The sequence below is a fragment of the Drosophila biarmipes genome, chromosome 3L (genome assembly GCF_025231255.1).
Source record: "Drosophila biarmipes strain raj3 chromosome 3L, RU_DBia_V1.1, whole genome shotgun sequence".
Taxonomy (NCBI): Eukaryota; Metazoa; Arthropoda; class Insecta; order Diptera; family Drosophilidae; genus Drosophila; species Drosophila biarmipes.
The window spans coordinates 12,958,479-12,972,835 of record NC_066613.1 but is presented as its reverse complement, the minus strand read 5'-3'; the positions used below and the strand labels follow the sequence as shown (position 1 = coordinate 12,972,835).

The following is a 14,357-nucleotide window of genomic DNA, read 5'->3' as shown; positions in this document are numbered from 1 at the left end:
TCTAAAACATTTTCCGGACTGCCAACTCATTCAATGACAACTTTTTCAATGCAACTCTGGCTGTCGGTAGAAAAAAGTTGGCCTTCCCATTTTCTGCTCAACGCCGTCAGGCATTTTGGAATTGATTCGTTTGTTGAAATTTTCACCTGCTTCAGTGAGGAATTTTAAATCTGCGTCCGCCGCAAAGACTTGGAACATGATTCGCACAACCTTATTGTCGAAATGGAATAGATCGGTGGCAGGATCATTGGTCGCAACCTGGGGTAAGTTCGGATCACGTGGATATTTCTAGAGGCAACACAAAAATCCCATTTTTACCGTGCAGACTACTCGACTTTGAAGCTGATGAATGGCAGTGCAGTGCACCCACGTGCTCAGATCCTGAACCCAATTCGCTGCTTCTCTGTTGATGGTGGCAATGAGGACAAGCCCAAGAACATGCCGCCTGGCTTCGTGGCTCCTGGGTCCCCCTCCTCCATCAACGCTGGCATTCTAGGAAGCAGCTCGTTGGGAAGTGACCCCGAGAATACCACTGGGAAGGGCGTGACCATTTCTGAGGTACATACGCCTCCCGTTTCCATAGTCACCTCCGGCGGAAAGCTGGGCCGAGCCGATCCCCTGGACACCAACTCCAACTCCATTGTCCGCACCAAGGGCACCGAAAAGGGGTGCTCAAACGAGGACAAGAAGACCGAGGCCCAGAAGAAGGCAGCAGAGGCCAAGGAGGCGGCTGCCAAGCAGCTGCAGGACATCATGGCCAACATGCCCAGCAAGCAGCAGACAGAGAAATACTTCTTTCGCGTGGTGGCCTTCATCTATGACCTGAGCTACCTCACCGGCACCTGGCTACTGAACTTTGTCGAGCACAATGTCGTCCGAAATGCCACGGTGCAGCACTACTGGAAGCGATTCCACGAGAAAATGGAACAGGCCAAGAAGGATTAACTCCCAGCGGAGCAAAAATATATATTATACAACTCATGCGAATTAAAAAAATAAAACAGATCGCTGACGAATCCAAAATTACACTTGACTTCGCTAATTTCACTTTGCTTTTGGTTTCAGATTAGGGTTGAGGTGTAGCCTTCCAGAAGCTTGGCCAAGAACTTGGTGATCTTATTTCGAGCGGCCACCAGTTGGGGCGGATCGGTTTTCACCGGCTCGTACATATTGGCGCAGTGGGCAGTTCCTAGGGGGAAAAAGATATTTATATTATTCAACTCGGTAAAAAATAACTCAATGGGTTGGATTTCATTCATATCCACCCAATGTACCTTCTATGAAAATTGTTGGAAGTGCGGAGTTGGGAGACTTCACCAATCCCAAAGCATGCCAGGGATCAATGGAACCGTGAACGTACAAGACATTTGTGGTATTTGGCTTCAGTGCCCCATAGTTATCATTGGTACCGGACACCACCAGATCCAAGAACTTTGCGTCCATGTTTTTGGAGAACACATCCATGCACTGGCGAATGAAGAAGTCGACTCCAAAACGATCTCCAAAGATGTCTTCCTTGTTCTCGGAGGTCTGATAGAAGCCAAATTCGTGGCAGGTCTGGTAGGTCCACTGTCTCGATCCCTTCGCAGTTTCGGAGTCCCAGGATACCTGCTTCATATCGGCTACCATCTTCTCGTACTTGTAGTCCAGGCAGGTGGTGTTCGACTCCTTTAATAGCATGTCATTTACCAGGCCCAAACGGGTCACAGGTGGCCCGGCGGTGGTATTCAGCATTACATCGCAGATCTGCGGATATTTCATATGTTATTATATTGTTAAGGAGTTATAAAGGGGGATTGACGCACATCATCAATGGTAACGGTGGCGTGGGGGCTGTTATCCTTGTTGTACTGCACCACTCCTGCAAAGTTTCCCGCCAGATTCTCAAAGAAACTGGCTATGTCCAACTCGTTTTCAATGGAATCCTTGATTGGAGTGCAGGTCCTAAAGGGAACCAGAAATAACAATTAATATGAATCTCTGAAGGGTCATAAACGAAGGTCCCATCAGTATACTAACTTAAATTTTTCATCCAGACTGCGCTGACCAATCATATGCCTCAGAAGGATCTCCACCTGGGCAAAGCTGCGAGTCACTGCCTCCACGCATTCGGGTTTGTAGGCAGCCAGCGAGGCTTTGACCACCTCGAAGTACTCCTTGAAGTCCACTTTGGCCAACAGAGGCCCACTAGAGCTGATGGATCCGTAGATGAGTTCAGGATACTTCTCCCTGGCCCAGGCTGCCAGTGATCCCGGATAGGAGCCGCCGAAAGCGATCCACTTCTGACCATCGGCCAGGTTGAACTTCGCCTTCATGGCGGTCACAAAGCTGGCCAAATCCTCGAGAGCCTGCTCGGAACTCAGATAGTACAGGTTTTCGGTTGACAGATCCGCGGTGGGATGACTCTTGCCGTAGAAACGGTGCTCCAGCTGCAGGCAGAGGGCACCAAAGTGTTCGGCGTAATGGACCCAGGCTCCTTCCCGCATCCACTTGGCCGAGGCCTCGCCCTCGCCGCCAATCATCAGGAAAACGGGCGCGGAGCTGTCATTGCGGTAGTAGTCGGCATTGACGAAGTATCGCTGCTGCCAAGTGCGCGTATCGCTGCCCTTGAAGTGGTCCAATTTCTGTTGGAACCACAGGTCCTCGGACTGCAGCGATCTCTGGAGCGTTGGAATCTTGCTGGGCTCCCCAAGGAACCCGTTACTCAGCCTGCCGCGACGAAAACCAAGCCCGCAGATGGGCGCTATCAGTCCCAGGAGCACGAGCCCCAGTCCCAGGGGCCGCGAAACGCCCCCAATGAAAAGCATATTTGTCTCCTTTGTTTGCTCGGGTCAAGTGGAAGTTCCAGTAATTGCAGTGCACTGTGAATTAGATCGAATGCTTCCAACGCCGTGCAACTGTAAATAGCGACTGAAGAGTGGTGCCAGCTATTTATATAGACACCGTTATGTGTGTCGCACTTTCCTGATTATTCAGTTCTCGCTACATTATATTCGCAAAGCCGGCTAAAGCAAAACAACAAATATTAGGGGTAGTCTTCTATTACAATAAAATTCAATCACAAATAGAATACATATTTACAATATATAATTATTATTATGTTTAATTAAGTTAAGTTTGCACTAATATAAAATATATTTCATAAAAAATAGCGTGTAACTTTAAGAAATAATATTTTCATGTTTGGTAATTATGACGGAATCAGTCATGTTAACATGTTTTTTATGTTTTAAAAAATGTAATATCAAATTTTTTTTGTTAACTTTTATTATAAAACTCTTTTGCTGATTTTTAAATGTTTATTTTCTAGCTATATTTCCTAGCTAGATTTAGCTGCATTGTAATGAGGTGGCATATTGTGCAAAACCACGAACGGTATTACTAACTTGAAATTGCGCGATTTTTGTTTATATTTTGTTCGACTTTAATTTAGTTTTTCCCAAATAACATTGCTACAACCCCTCGATATGGACTTCAATAGTAGTACCTACGACCAGAAGTACTTCAACTTCACACCAGCACAGCTTTCGGCAGAGCGTAAGTGTTGTTTCCTCAGCTTCATGGATAGCGTCCCAACTTATTCCTTAAAATAGGCGAACACATTATACAGGATATCATCAAGAAAGGCGCTGGAAGGATCATTGATAAGATAAAGACCCCCGCAACAGCGGACTTATTGGAGGCCCAGAAGGAAGCCGTGGAACGTCGTTTCCTGGCCTCCGCCTCCAAGGGTCTGAAAGCCCTGCGAGAACTGGACAGCAAGGTGTTCCATGTGCCACCGCACGTACTTCTCCCGGAACACATGTTCTTCGAGAATCAGTTCACCAGCGAGGAGGAGGAGCAGAAGACGGCCGAGCTGGAGGAGCTGAAGGCCAAATACCGAGAGGTAACTATGGGAGATTTAGTCCTAAGTGGTTACAGAACTGTAAACTATATAGATTTCATGAAAATATTACATTTCTATAGGAATTTTTAATGATTTGTAAGCCTAAATTCCCATTTTCTTGGACAATCTTAATTCTAGAACATGGCGATGCTGGCCCACCTAAAAGTCGAAGAGGAAAAATACGCCGCCATAGATGATCTCTGCCAGAAAGAGGTTGAAATGCAGAATCGCGTCCAAAAGGACTGCTCCTCCCTCAATGTGGGCAAGCTGAAGCAATATTGCAGCCAAGTCAACATTAAAATAGAAGACTTGGATAATTAAACGAATATGTTACCCCAATTTTTAGAAATAGTTGACGTTTAAACAACATTTAAAATCTACTTTCGAATAGAAAACGATTAATGTTCGATCTTTATACATTCGAAGTTAAAAAACGTTTTCTTAATTTTTGTTAAATTAGTTTCTAATTAAATCTGACATAAAAATAAAAAAATAAAAATTATATCAGCCTATACCTAAAATTCGATCTTCGCTAGCAACGGAAACCCAGCAACGGTCGCTGTTTGACGTCTCACCTGCCTTGTTTTCAAACAGAAAACAAAGCCGTCTTAAAACCTTCAAAGTACTAGGCGTAAAAGGCAACACAAACCCCCTTATATGTTACATATTCAAAAGTATATTTTGCTATAATCCTGTATAAAATGGGAGACTCCCAGGACACCTGCAGGCAGCTGCTTCCGCGCGCGATCTTCGGGATCAACGGAAAAGTGGAGAACGGAGTGCGTCAGCATCCGGTGACCGGATCCATTATATTCGCGCTCGGCAACAAAATAGGCATCGCTGACTACAAGAAGAACACCCAGGAGTTCGTAGCCGGACATACGAACACCATATCATGCCTGGATCTCAGCAAGAGCGGCAAGTACATGGCGTCGGGTCAGATCAACCACATGGGGTTCCGGGGATATGTCATCATCTGGGACTACGACCAGCGCAAGGAGATCTCGCGACACGATCTCCACAAGGTTTCGGTTCAGGCCATCTGCTTCACTGCTCAAGATCGCTGCGTGGTGTCCATTGGCGGCGTGGATGACGGTTCCGTAATCGTCTTCGATATGGAGGCATTGTGAGTGTCTACATCTAAAATTAATAATATACTAGATCAACTCAATTTCGCTGTTCTAGCTCCCCCATCTGCCAGACGCCCGCTTCGAGGGCCATATCCGGAAATGCCCTGACAGTGCGACCGATGCACAACAATCCTTACTTCTTTGTGACCGCCGGGGATCGCCACCTGCGTCTTTGGAGCATTCTGCGCGAGGAGAAGAAACTGTACGTCCAGGATGTCCTAATGGCCAGCAAGACTCGGGTTTTCTACTGTGCCCGCATCGATAAGACTGATGAGTTCGCCTATCTGGGCACTGGAACTGGTGATATCGTGAAGATCGTTCTGAACTGCTGCGATCGCGATCACGTGAGCAAGCAGGGATCCACCAGCTGCATCCTGGGAGCCTTTGGCACCCACAACCCCAGGAAGCCATCAGGCAGAGACTGTAATCGCTATGTGAATGGAGTGCGCGCTTTGTACGTCCTGGAGGGAGGACGTTTACTAATTGGAGCTGGAAATGGCGACATAGAGCTGGTGGAGGAGCGAACCGATGTGCCGCTTATTAACTTCAGGGACTACCCCGGTCCCACGTGGCCGTATCTGCGCACCCTGAAGAAAACGCATGTTTCGGGGAGGATCTCATCTTTTGTTCGCTCGAAACCGGAATTGTTCTACATCTGCACAGACACCAACGAGATTTATGGGCTTAATATCAAGACCTGGGTGCTGAAATTGCTGCGAACATGTCACACCAAGTCGGTCTACTGCATCACGTTCCCCAAGTGAGTTTATAGGATAGTCTGATTTTAACATTTTTAAGTATATTTTAATTATTTATTTTTAAGAAACTACTCCGGTGTATTTGCCACCTCCGGCAAGGAGTGCATCCGCATTTGGTCCTCTGCGCGCAAACAGGAGCTGCTCCGCATCATGGTTTATAACTTTAACTGCGCCTGTGTTCGCTTTACCCATGACGGCACCAGTATTGTCTCCGTGTGGAACGATGGCATCATCAGGGCCTTCACTCCCATCACAGGAAGACTCATCTATGCTATTCCCAATGCACACAACAAGGGTGAATATCTAGAAGGGAATTATGTGTGTTATCCTTATTCAAATCCTATTATTTATTACTAGGATGCAGTGCTTTAGCTGTGGCCTCCACTGGCCGGCTAATTGTCACTGGCGGCATTGAGGGACAGGTGAGGGTGTGGAAGATCGATCCTTATCGCCAGGACCTGCTGGGCGTTCTGAAGGATCACTCAGGTCCCATAACCTCGTTGGACATCAACTATCTGGATACTGAAGTGATATCGGCGTGCACGGATGGCTCCTGTGTGATCTGGGATATAAAGTGAGTCAAGAAAGCCCGCCATTATTTCAGCCACTTATTTCATTATAACACATCCTTGACAGACGCATGACCCGGAAGCAAGTGGTGACTGCCAACACGCAGTTCATGTCCGCTTCCTATTTCCCAACTGGAGTCCAAGTGATCACCTGCGGCTCGGACGGCAGGATCATCTACTGGATGGTGTACAACGGAGCCTTGATCAGGGAGCTGACTGCCTCCAAGAAGTCCTCGGTCAACTGCCTGGCCATCAACGAAACTGGCGACTACTTCATCACCGTGGGCAGCGATCTGCAGGTGAAGCTCTGGGACTACAACAGTGGTGCTGTGGTGGGCTTGGGGTCCGAGCACGCCTCCTCAGTGATCAGTTGCGCCTACAGTCCCTGCATGACCATGTTTGTGACTGGCAGCACCGACGGATCGCTCATCATTTGGGACGTTCCGCGAGACTTCTGGGGCAGGCCCAATCCGCCGGATGCCACCAAGTACTCGCTGCCCAAGACGTCGTCGAAAGCCAGAATGAGTGAAGTGCCGGCCAGGGTCAATTCCGGCACAAATCTGAAGACTCCAAGGGGCGAGAATATTGACGGGCTGCTGAAGGCCACGCCCAAGGACGATCTCTGCTGCGTGGAGTGTCCGCCTTGCGCCAAAAAGGAGGTCAAGGTCCCCGATCCCTACGCCGAGTGTGGAATCGTTCCGGACGTGAGGAAGTGCTGAGTCTTGTTCGTTTGAGTTTTAAGTCGTGAAATAAATCTAGTTGCTTTCTGCTCCCGAAAAATTAGGAGAACCTTTCAGAAATATTTCAAGGAATTTATAAACTAAGACTACAATTTAAAGTCCAGATTCTTTAACCATAGAAAGAACATACTTTTGTCATTAGTCACTTTTACTTTTAGTCATTAAACAATTGTAGTATTTTCGTCGCCTAGATTGCATTATTTTATGAGGATTACTCCTCAAAACACTCTGTTGAAAAAGCTTTTACATTTCTCTGGCACCAAGTCCAAGCTAAATGTCTAATTATTCAAAAATAATATTTACAAAACTTCTCAATTTTTATATCATACATTCATAACATTCTTTAATTTTGAAATACTTTTAAAACTGAGGAGAATTATAAAAAATTATAAGTTCGGAAAACTTTAAGTGATTTTTAAAACTTTTTTGAATTACGAACGGTGACTGGAAAAGTAAGACCGTTTCGGGAAGTGGTATATTGGCGCGAGTCGCGCGGCGGTCACACGGCACTTCCATTGGCTGGTTTTTTGTTTAATCTGGGCGGCAGAAGTAGTTATTGTTGTTCGCTCCGCTGCCGCGCAAAGTCAGATTCCGCGGACCGCTCGACTGGAAAGCACGCGACTCGACACTCGCCGGAAAAGGGAAAATCGGAAGGGAAAGCCGGACGGCGACAGCAAAACAAACCAGGAGAAGCGGGGAAAAGCGCTGCAATCATGAAGGTCTGCTGCATTGGCGCTGGCTACGTCGGGGGTCCGACCTGCGCGGTGATGGCGCTCAAGTGCTCCGACATCGTGATAACCCTGGTGGACAAGAGCTCCGAGCGGATTGCCCAGTGGAACTCGGATAAACTGCCCATTTACGAGGTGGGTTTTCGACTCGCGCGTTTGTATGTACATAGGAAGTGCCTCCCTCGGTATGTGCCCTGTGTGTGCGCCGTGCCAGTGGGCAAGAGGGAGACGGCGGCTTCTGCGTGCTCACGCCTCGGCCTTGCAGTTCTTTTATTTTCGGGGCTTCCTCTAATCCCAAGCAAACAAAACATCAATCAGTCCCGAGATCCATCGAGAGGAGACCAAAACGTCGATGACCGCTCAGGCCCGGGGCGGTGGGCACCCCTCCGCCCTCTCGCAGAGAAACCAGTTCCCGTGCACACAGAAAGTGCGAGATCTATTCAGAGATTTGTAGTCTGAATTCCAGGGGATTCGATTACCATCTAAAGGAGTTGTTAGTACAGCGGAACTCTATTTTAAAGTCAGAAATATATAGAGAAATGGGTTATTTTCATATATCTTATAGATGCCAAAGTGTAATATAAGGTTCTGTTAGTCTTTTTTAATGAGCTTAGTTGTAAACTTTAAGAATAATTATAGTATTGCTTGGTTCTTTTTCAGTTCTCTTTCAGTTGGTTAAAAACCTCACTTCTGAAACACTTTATGGAGAACCATTACAATTTAATCAGTAGGCCAGTCTAGAATATCCCGAAAAATTGGAATGTATATTTTGAAATTAGCGAAAATATTTCAGATAAGGTTTTAATCACTGAATCTTAAGATTTTTGGCTTACAACCCAGTATTTTCTCTCTCTGCAGCCAGTCCTCACTTGAGCCATCGGTGCGTGTTCGGCATTCTACTAGACACTCAGGTGTTTAACGCACTTGGCCCACAACAAGGTCAATGGTCAGTCCTCGTGTTACGGCCATTAGTCATTCAAAACAAACCATAAAAGCTCGCAGAGCCAAATGATTGCTGAAATATGATTCGGGACGGAAAACAAGCGTGGGAATCGATTTTACTTTCCAGACTGCGTGACCATAGTGCCCAGCAGGCCTCGAATCCAGACACCAAATGCGCCACGAAGCCATGAGGTGTAAGCGGATTGCCGGCCCAGGCAGATCTCACATCCACACGTCACAAAGTATGTCTCCTCGTCCATTGTTACTGGCGCATTTCCGTCCCGGCTTCCGCCTGCCCCCATTCCCCACTAAGTAGCTCTTATCGGGTCTGCGCCGCAGCACAGTCTCGGCGCGAGATAAGCCCGCTGGGCAGAGTGCTTTGGGTTTTAGTGGGAGCACATTAGTTGGAAATTGTCCAATTACCCACGTTCTGGGCAAACAAACAGTGTCTGAGGGGAAGGAACGCGAAAAATGTATGCAATCACCCAAACACATTAGAAGCCAACGCTATCAGTCGGAATTTTGGTTACTATGCTTTGTTGTATACCCATTAAATGGAGTTTTCCATTGGTAATCTGAGTTTGTCAAGAGAAACTCGTTATCATATGTAAAATTATATATATTGTAGAAGAACACATTAACATTTCCCTGATGTTTAGACCAGAGAGTTAGAAGTAAGCCAAGATAGGTTTCCCTTACTTAAGCTCCCCAGTAATAGCGGCTATTAACAAATAATGGACAAAAACACGGCCCTAAGTGCACTTGTACCCACAGAGGCTGAGCGGCGGGCATTCCATTCTTACTATTGATATTCACTTACCTAGATTGCATCACCACCAGCAAACACCATGGTCATAACTTGCAATTTGCTGGCAGTATCAAGGCGGCCTTGTAGACAACATCCTCTTGTTTGGCATTTGCACAATTGGCTATTGACGCTCTTTCCAACATTTCCTACTCGCTCCGCTCATTAACGTTTTCTCCACTTTTCAGTACAACTCGGGGACCTATCAGTCGCAGACATATGATAGTGGCACGAGTCGTGTATTTTTAGAAAATGTGTCCAACATCTCTTTTGTTCTTCTCCCCCTCCGCTGACTAATCAAATTCAAAGTTACATAGATCAGCCTTTGTTTTTATAGCGAACTCTTATCTCACACAAAAAGCCCCAGGGGAAAGACAGTTATTAACACCTGCCTCCGAGAAGTCCATATAAATACGTATGCAAATTCGGGGAGCTCTCGAAACGAGTTCAATGAACATTCAAATCGAATCAGAAGCGGAAATAAGTCTGGCCGAAAGCGTTGAATGGGGGAACACGGAGGGTTCGTGTGAGTGTTGCATAAGCGTGGGTGGTCATGGGAAGACCCCTGTCCTATAATTTATAAATTAATCACTAAACGTTTAAGAGCGGACCACTCAAAGTGCTATTTCAGCACGTAAACAGAGCCGCAGCGGGGTTAATTGGGAGATAGCTTTCGTAGGAAACGGAATCGGATAAGGCCACGTACAAGCATGTGTGGGGAAGGCTTTAATCTTATCGACCGACGAGGTAGGAACGTCACCAGCTGCTTTGGGAGTGGGTCGTGATTGGCATTGCAATAGAAGAGCAGAGAACTAGGCCAACAACTTGTGGAATAATTTGTAAGTATTTTAATGAGCCATGTCTGCTGCTCTTCAGCCCGGCCTGGACGAGGTGGTGAAGAAGTGCCGCAACGTGAACCTCTTCTTCTCCACGGACATCGAGACGGCCATCAAGGAGGCCGACCTCATCTTCATCTCGGTGAACACGCCCACAAAAACCTGCGGCAACGGCAAGGGTAAGTGCCTCTTATGCAAATATCAACCAGTCCGAAGGAGGGAACCTCGGTAATGGAAGCCTGGCTTTATGTGGGAATATTTCAGTGCCTAGAACTGTTTGCGTAGAGTGGACAAAACATGTTGATCGTAAAAGCTGGCTATACAAAGTGTCCCATAAAAATGTTGGGCGTGACACTAAGTAGAAGTCTGCCAACTAATAAACCAGAGTTAGCACCTGGTTATTGTTGTTAGCATTGAAATAATAGCTTTTGCTTTCATACTTATTAGAAGATTATAGAATTTTGTTTGTTATTACCCAGAAAAAAGGTCAAAATAATGCAAAGCGTCCTTTTTATTTCTGGGAAATGTAAAGTAAAGTGCCAGTTTAATCAGAAATCGTTTGCCAATCATAGATTTGATTTCAAATAATTAAAAAGCCATTTCGATCTACCTTTAATTAGTTCCTCCCTCTAATAAAAAGTAAAAGTGTAGAGGCTTAGTAAAAAAATACCTTTCAAGAGGTAGATTACTTAAAAATAAATCTAAATAAATAATCTAAGTCGTTTAAGGCTCACATTAAAGGACTTCCTCTTTCGGAGATACGTTGTAATACCTTATATCACTTACTAATCCCCTTTTCCATCTCCAGGTCGCGCGGCGGATCTCAAGTACGTGGAGAGCGCAGCCCGAATGATCGCCGAGATCGCACAGTCCAACAAGATCGTGGTGGAGAAGAGCACTGTGCCCGTGCGGGCGGCGGAAAGCATCATGCACATACTGCGGGCCAACCAGAAGCCCGGCATCCACTACGACATTCTGTCCAACCCGGAGTTCCTGGCCGAGGGCACTGCCATCAACGACCTCCTGAACGCGGATCGCGTGCTGATCGGTGGCGAGGAGACGCCCGAGGGTCACCAGGCGGTAGAGAAGCTGTCGTGGATTTACGAGCACTGGATACCCAAGCAGAACATCCTCACCACCAACACATGGAGCAGTGAACTGTCCAAGCTGGCGGCCAACGCCTTTCTGGCCCAGCGCATCTCGAGCATCAATTCGCTGTCGGCTGTGTGCGAAGCCACCGGAGCCGATGTCTCCGAGGTGGCGAGAGCCGTCGGTCTGGACTCCCGCATCGGTTCCAAGTTCCTGCAGGCCTCCGTGGGCTTCGGTGGCAGCTGCTTCCAGAAGGACATCCTCAACCTGATCTACATCTGTGAGAACCTCAATCTGCCGGAGGTGGCCGCCTACTGGCAGCAGGTGATCGACATGAACGAGTACCAGAAGAGGCGATTCTCGCAGAAGATCATCGAGAGCTTGTTCAACACGGTGTCGGAAAAGAGGATAGCCATCTTGGGCTTCGCCTTCAAGAAGAACACGGGCGATACCCGCGAAACGGCTGCCATAACCGTGTGCCAAACTCTTCTGGAGGAGGGCGCCGCGCTGGACATCTACGATCCGAAAGTGGAGCCCGAGCAAATCATCGACGACCTCACGCATCCTAGTGTCACGGAATCGCCGGAGAAGGTGAAGAAGGCGGTGCAGATCCACAGTGATCCCTACAGTGCTGTTCGAGCCACCCATGCCTTGGTCATCTGCACGGAATGGGATGAGTTTGTGGACCTGGACTTCAAGCGCATATACCAATCAATGATGAAGCCGGCCTACATCTTCGACGGCCGCAAGATCCTCGACCACGAGCGTCTGCAGCAGATCGGCTTCCACGTCCAGACCATCGGCAAGAAGTACCAGCGAGCTGGTCTGCTCCGCTCCTGGGGCATTGTGCCCCAGCTTTAGGTGCGGCGGGCGGCGGAGGTGGTGGCATTTACACTTAAAGTTGGCGAAATTTCCAGTATTTGCGAGACTAAATTGTAAATATCCTGTCTGTTTCTGTATCTGAGTTAGAGTGGGTCGATTCACGGGATAAAGAGCGGCTAGAACATCAAATCTTTGACTATCAGTATGGCCCTGCATAGATTAAAGTATAAATAGTAAAAGCTTATTATTTTTAAGAAATTAACTATCAATTGACTTGGTCATTTCCTATAAAGTAGAATAATAATACATCCTTTATATGCATTTCTAAGAAAACAAGCTTACAAGATACTTAACCGGACATTTTTAACTACATTTCTTGTAAATAATTAGAAATCACAATGAAAATTCAATCAATCAATGAATTTAGCACATTAAGATTAATTAATCTGGCTCTTTTAAAGATTTCCTAACATCGACCCAGTCTGGCAAACGTGTTTTTAAATAGCAAAAGTATTCAGCTAGACACTCCCGAAGCGGAAACCCCGAACCGTATTTGTATTCATATTCCTATTCCCCTGCCGATCCGCCACTCGAGGATCGGCGGTTGCAATATAAGCTCCAGCAGGCCAATCTTCTCCTGCGGCGAGTCAATAAAAATAAAGCATTTACACGAGAGCATGTAAATTTTATATAAATAACAACAGTGCGTTTGATTGAACGACCTCCTAGAAGGGTATCCTCCTGACTATTTGCCTGTACCAGAGGAAGGAGGTGGCCGCCGATAAGCTGAACCAGGTGACCAGGTACGAGAGATGATCGTTGCGCAGGGTGACGCGAGTCTGGCCACCAATGGGACCACTTTTGGCTGCCTGGGCATCGTAGACGGCATCGAGGAACACTGGGGCAGCTCCTGTGGAGGCACACATGCGTGGCAGATCGCGGTAGAGGTAGATGTTGCCTTTGTGGTCAGGTGTGAACTGGGGACGGGCTTCTCCTTTCCTCACCACGGCGGTGAGCTCCACCTCCGCAGGCTGCTGACCCAAAGGACGCGTTTCCGGATCCACTTGCTTGCGGGACACCCATCCCCGATTAACGAGCACTATGTCGCTGGAGGAAGTGGTAGTTTAATAAGAAATCCTAATGGTTTTGCTTGACATGAACTTACTCCCTGTCTGCCAGCTGAAAAGGGGTCACTATCAAGTAGCCATTGCCCGAGTCCCTCTGCGAGAAGAGTCCTCCTTGGGTTTCCACACCATCCGGGCGGATGAGTGATCTTGGTCCCATTCTCATCTCCTTTTCGTGGAGGAAACGTCCTCGAATTTTCACCAGGCGGTACTCCATTTGGGACAGCTCATTGAGACTGCAGGAAGTGTAGTTTTAGTAGGGGGAAAGATTATGAAATGGATTAAGAATCCTACTCTTCTGGTAAGGCCACCGGAGCCGTGCTCAGCTGCTTGTTAAGATCCTTGATCAACTGCTCCTTCCAAATCTTCCGCTTCACCTGCCAGCAGCCCAGACCAAAAGTGGTGGCGGGAATGAGCTGGGGAATGGGATTTACCATAAAGATTTGGTTTTTAGGTAGATTAAGGTTCGAGTTTTTACCCACCAAGAGGAACCATCCCAATGGGGAGATCTTCTCCTTGTCCTTCGCCGCCTTAGTGGGAATACTTGTGTTCCAGTCCACCGGCGATCGCTGTTGTGTCATCTCCCTGGTGATCATTTGCTTGGTGTTCCTGCTGCATGGGATGCGAGATAGCGTCTGCAGGTGGAGACACACTTGCCGGCTCACTTGAGATCCAAAACGCAGCATGTTTCGTGTGATTTTATCCTTATTTGCTAATTTTTGTTATTTATTTACATTTCCAATTGGACTGGAAGTAGTGGGTGTTGGTAGGACCGTTTGCCAACTGTTACGAAGGGCCCGGCTTAAGATGCGGTCACACTAGGTCTCCACTTAAGAATTTTTCAAAATTTCTGAATGAAAAACAAATAAAATATAGGCGGTACAGGTTTTCCATCATTTTATTTTAAATTTATCACAAGGAAATATAA

At 47.0% G+C, this 14,357-nt stretch overlaps 6 protein-coding genes across 6 annotated transcripts; 4 read left to right on the top strand and 2 right to left on the bottom strand.

Moving 5' to 3' along the window:
- The first annotated feature begins 54 nt into the window (after positions 1-54).
- LOC108028520 (uncharacterized) lies at positions 55-1,033 on the top strand. Its single transcript, XM_017100403.3, has 2 exons — positions 55-263; positions 326-1,033. Exons 1-2 carry the CDS (start codon positions 197-199, stop codon positions 943-945), a joined length of 687 nt encoding a protein of 228 aa, XP_016955892.1. The 5' UTR covers positions 55-196; the 3' UTR covers positions 946-1,033.
- Positions 937-2,997, bottom strand: LOC108028518 (putative serine protease K12H4.7). The gene is made up of 4 exons (XM_017100401.3): positions 2,020-2,997; positions 1,806-1,944; positions 1,275-1,746; positions 937-1,189 (listed from the first exon to the last, which is right to left on the bottom strand). The coding sequence occupies exons 1-4, from the start codon at positions 2,805-2,807 to the stop codon at positions 1,062-1,064; spliced, it is 1,527 nt and encodes a 508-aa protein (XP_016955890.1). The 5' UTR covers positions 2,808-2,997; the 3' UTR covers positions 937-1,061.
- Positions 2,998-3,365: 368 nt separating this feature from the next.
- On the top strand, positions 3,366-4,407 carry LOC108028160 (uncharacterized). The gene is made up of 3 exons (XM_017099819.3): positions 3,366-3,537; positions 3,594-3,886; positions 4,025-4,407. Exons 1-3 carry the CDS (start codon positions 3,468-3,470, stop codon positions 4,205-4,207), a joined length of 546 nt encoding a protein of 181 aa, XP_016955308.1. The 5' UTR covers positions 3,366-3,467; the 3' UTR covers positions 4,208-4,407.
- A 73-nt stretch (positions 4,408-4,480) lies between these two features.
- LOC108028838 (cilia- and flagella-associated protein 52) lies at positions 4,481-7,126 on the top strand. The gene is made up of 5 exons (XM_017100829.3): positions 4,481-5,012; positions 5,072-5,776; positions 5,840-6,069; positions 6,132-6,348; positions 6,411-7,126. The coding sequence occupies exons 1-5, from the start codon at positions 4,588-4,590 to the stop codon at positions 7,060-7,062; spliced, it is 2,229 nt and encodes a 742-aa protein (XP_016956318.1). The 5' UTR covers positions 4,481-4,587; the 3' UTR covers positions 7,063-7,126.
- A 467-nt stretch (positions 7,127-7,593) lies between these two features.
- LOC108028540 (UDP-glucose 6-dehydrogenase) lies at positions 7,594-13,006 on the top strand. The gene is made up of 3 exons (XM_017100439.3): positions 7,594-7,946; positions 10,435-10,573; positions 11,203-13,006. The coding sequence occupies exons 1-3, from the start codon at positions 7,797-7,799 to the stop codon at positions 12,342-12,344; spliced, it is 1,431 nt and encodes a 476-aa protein (XP_016955928.1). The 5' UTR covers positions 7,594-7,796; the 3' UTR covers positions 12,345-13,006.
- On the bottom strand, positions 12,970-14,219 carry LOC108028541 (SURF1-like protein). Its single transcript, XM_017100440.3, has 4 exons — positions 13,912-14,219; positions 13,724-13,845; positions 13,471-13,665; positions 12,970-13,412 (listed from the first exon to the last, which is right to left on the bottom strand). The coding sequence occupies exons 1-4, from the start codon at positions 14,113-14,115 to the stop codon at positions 13,031-13,033; spliced, it is 903 nt and encodes a 300-aa protein (XP_016955929.1). The 5' UTR covers positions 14,116-14,219; the 3' UTR covers positions 12,970-13,030.
- Positions 14,220-14,357: the final 138 nt, after the last annotated feature.

Excerpts from the sequence above, each read along its gene's own strand:
- LOC108028520 (XM_017100403.3), top strand. The coding sequence starts at position 197 with ATGATTCGCACAACCTTATTGTCGAAATGGAATAGATCGGTGGCAGGA. Across the intron at positions 264-325 it reads ATCATTGGTCGCAACCTGGG|ACTACTCGACTTTGAAGCTG; the intron begins GTAAGTTCGGAT and ends TTTACCGTGCAG.
- LOC108028518 (XM_017100401.3), bottom strand. The coding sequence starts at position 2,807 with ATGCTTTTCATTGGGGGCGTTTCGCGGCCCCTGGGACTGGGGCTCGTG. Across the intron at positions 1,945-2,019 it reads AGTCTGGATGAAAAATTTAA|GACCTGCACTCCAATCAAGG; the intron begins GTTAGTATACTG and ends GGTTCCCTTTAG. Across the intron at positions 1,190-1,274 it reads TCCAACAATTTTCATAGAAG|GAACTGCCCACTGCGCCAAT; the intron begins GTACATTGGGTG and ends TTTTCCCCCTAG.
- LOC108028160 (XM_017099819.3), top strand. The coding sequence starts at position 3,468 with ATGGACTTCAATAGTAGTACCTACGACCAGAAGTACTTCAACTTCACA. Across the intron at positions 3,538-3,593 it reads AGCACAGCTTTCGGCAGAGC|GCGAACACATTATACAGGAT; the intron begins GTAAGTGTTGTT and ends TCCTTAAAATAG. Across the intron at positions 3,887-4,024 it reads TGAAGGCCAAATACCGAGAG|AACATGGCGATGCTGGCCCA; the intron begins GTAACTATGGGA and ends TCTTAATTCTAG.
- LOC108028838 (XM_017100829.3), top strand. The coding sequence starts at position 4,588 with ATGGGAGACTCCCAGGACACCTGCAGGCAGCTGCTTCCGCGCGCGATC. Across the intron at positions 6,070-6,131 it reads TCCCAATGCACACAACAAGG|GATGCAGTGCTTTAGCTGTG; the intron begins GTGAATATCTAG and ends ATTTATTACTAG. Across the intron at positions 6,349-6,410 it reads TGTGTGATCTGGGATATAAA|ACGCATGACCCGGAAGCAAG; the intron begins GTGAGTCAAGAA and ends CATCCTTGACAG.
- LOC108028540 (XM_017100439.3), top strand. The coding sequence starts at position 7,797 with ATGAAGGTCTGCTGCATTGGCGCTGGCTACGTCGGGGGTCCGACCTGC. Across the intron at positions 7,947-10,434 it reads ATAAACTGCCCATTTACGAG|CCCGGCCTGGACGAGGTGGT; the intron begins GTGGGTTTTCGA and ends GCTGCTCTTCAG. Across the intron at positions 10,574-11,202 it reads AACCTGCGGCAACGGCAAGG|GTCGCGCGGCGGATCTCAAG; the intron begins GTAAGTGCCTCT and ends TTCCATCTCCAG.
- LOC108028541 (XM_017100440.3), bottom strand. The coding sequence starts at position 14,115 with ATGCTGCGTTTTGGATCTCAAGTGAGCCGGCAAGTGTGTCTCCACCTG. Across the intron at positions 13,846-13,911 it reads CATTGGGATGGTTCCTCTTG|CTCATTCCCGCCACCACTTT; the intron begins GTGGGTAAAAAC and ends CCCATTCCCCAG. Across the intron at positions 13,413-13,470 it reads TTTCAGCTGGCAGACAGGGA|CGACATAGTGCTCGTTAATC; the intron begins GTAAGTTCATGT and ends CACTTCCTCCAG.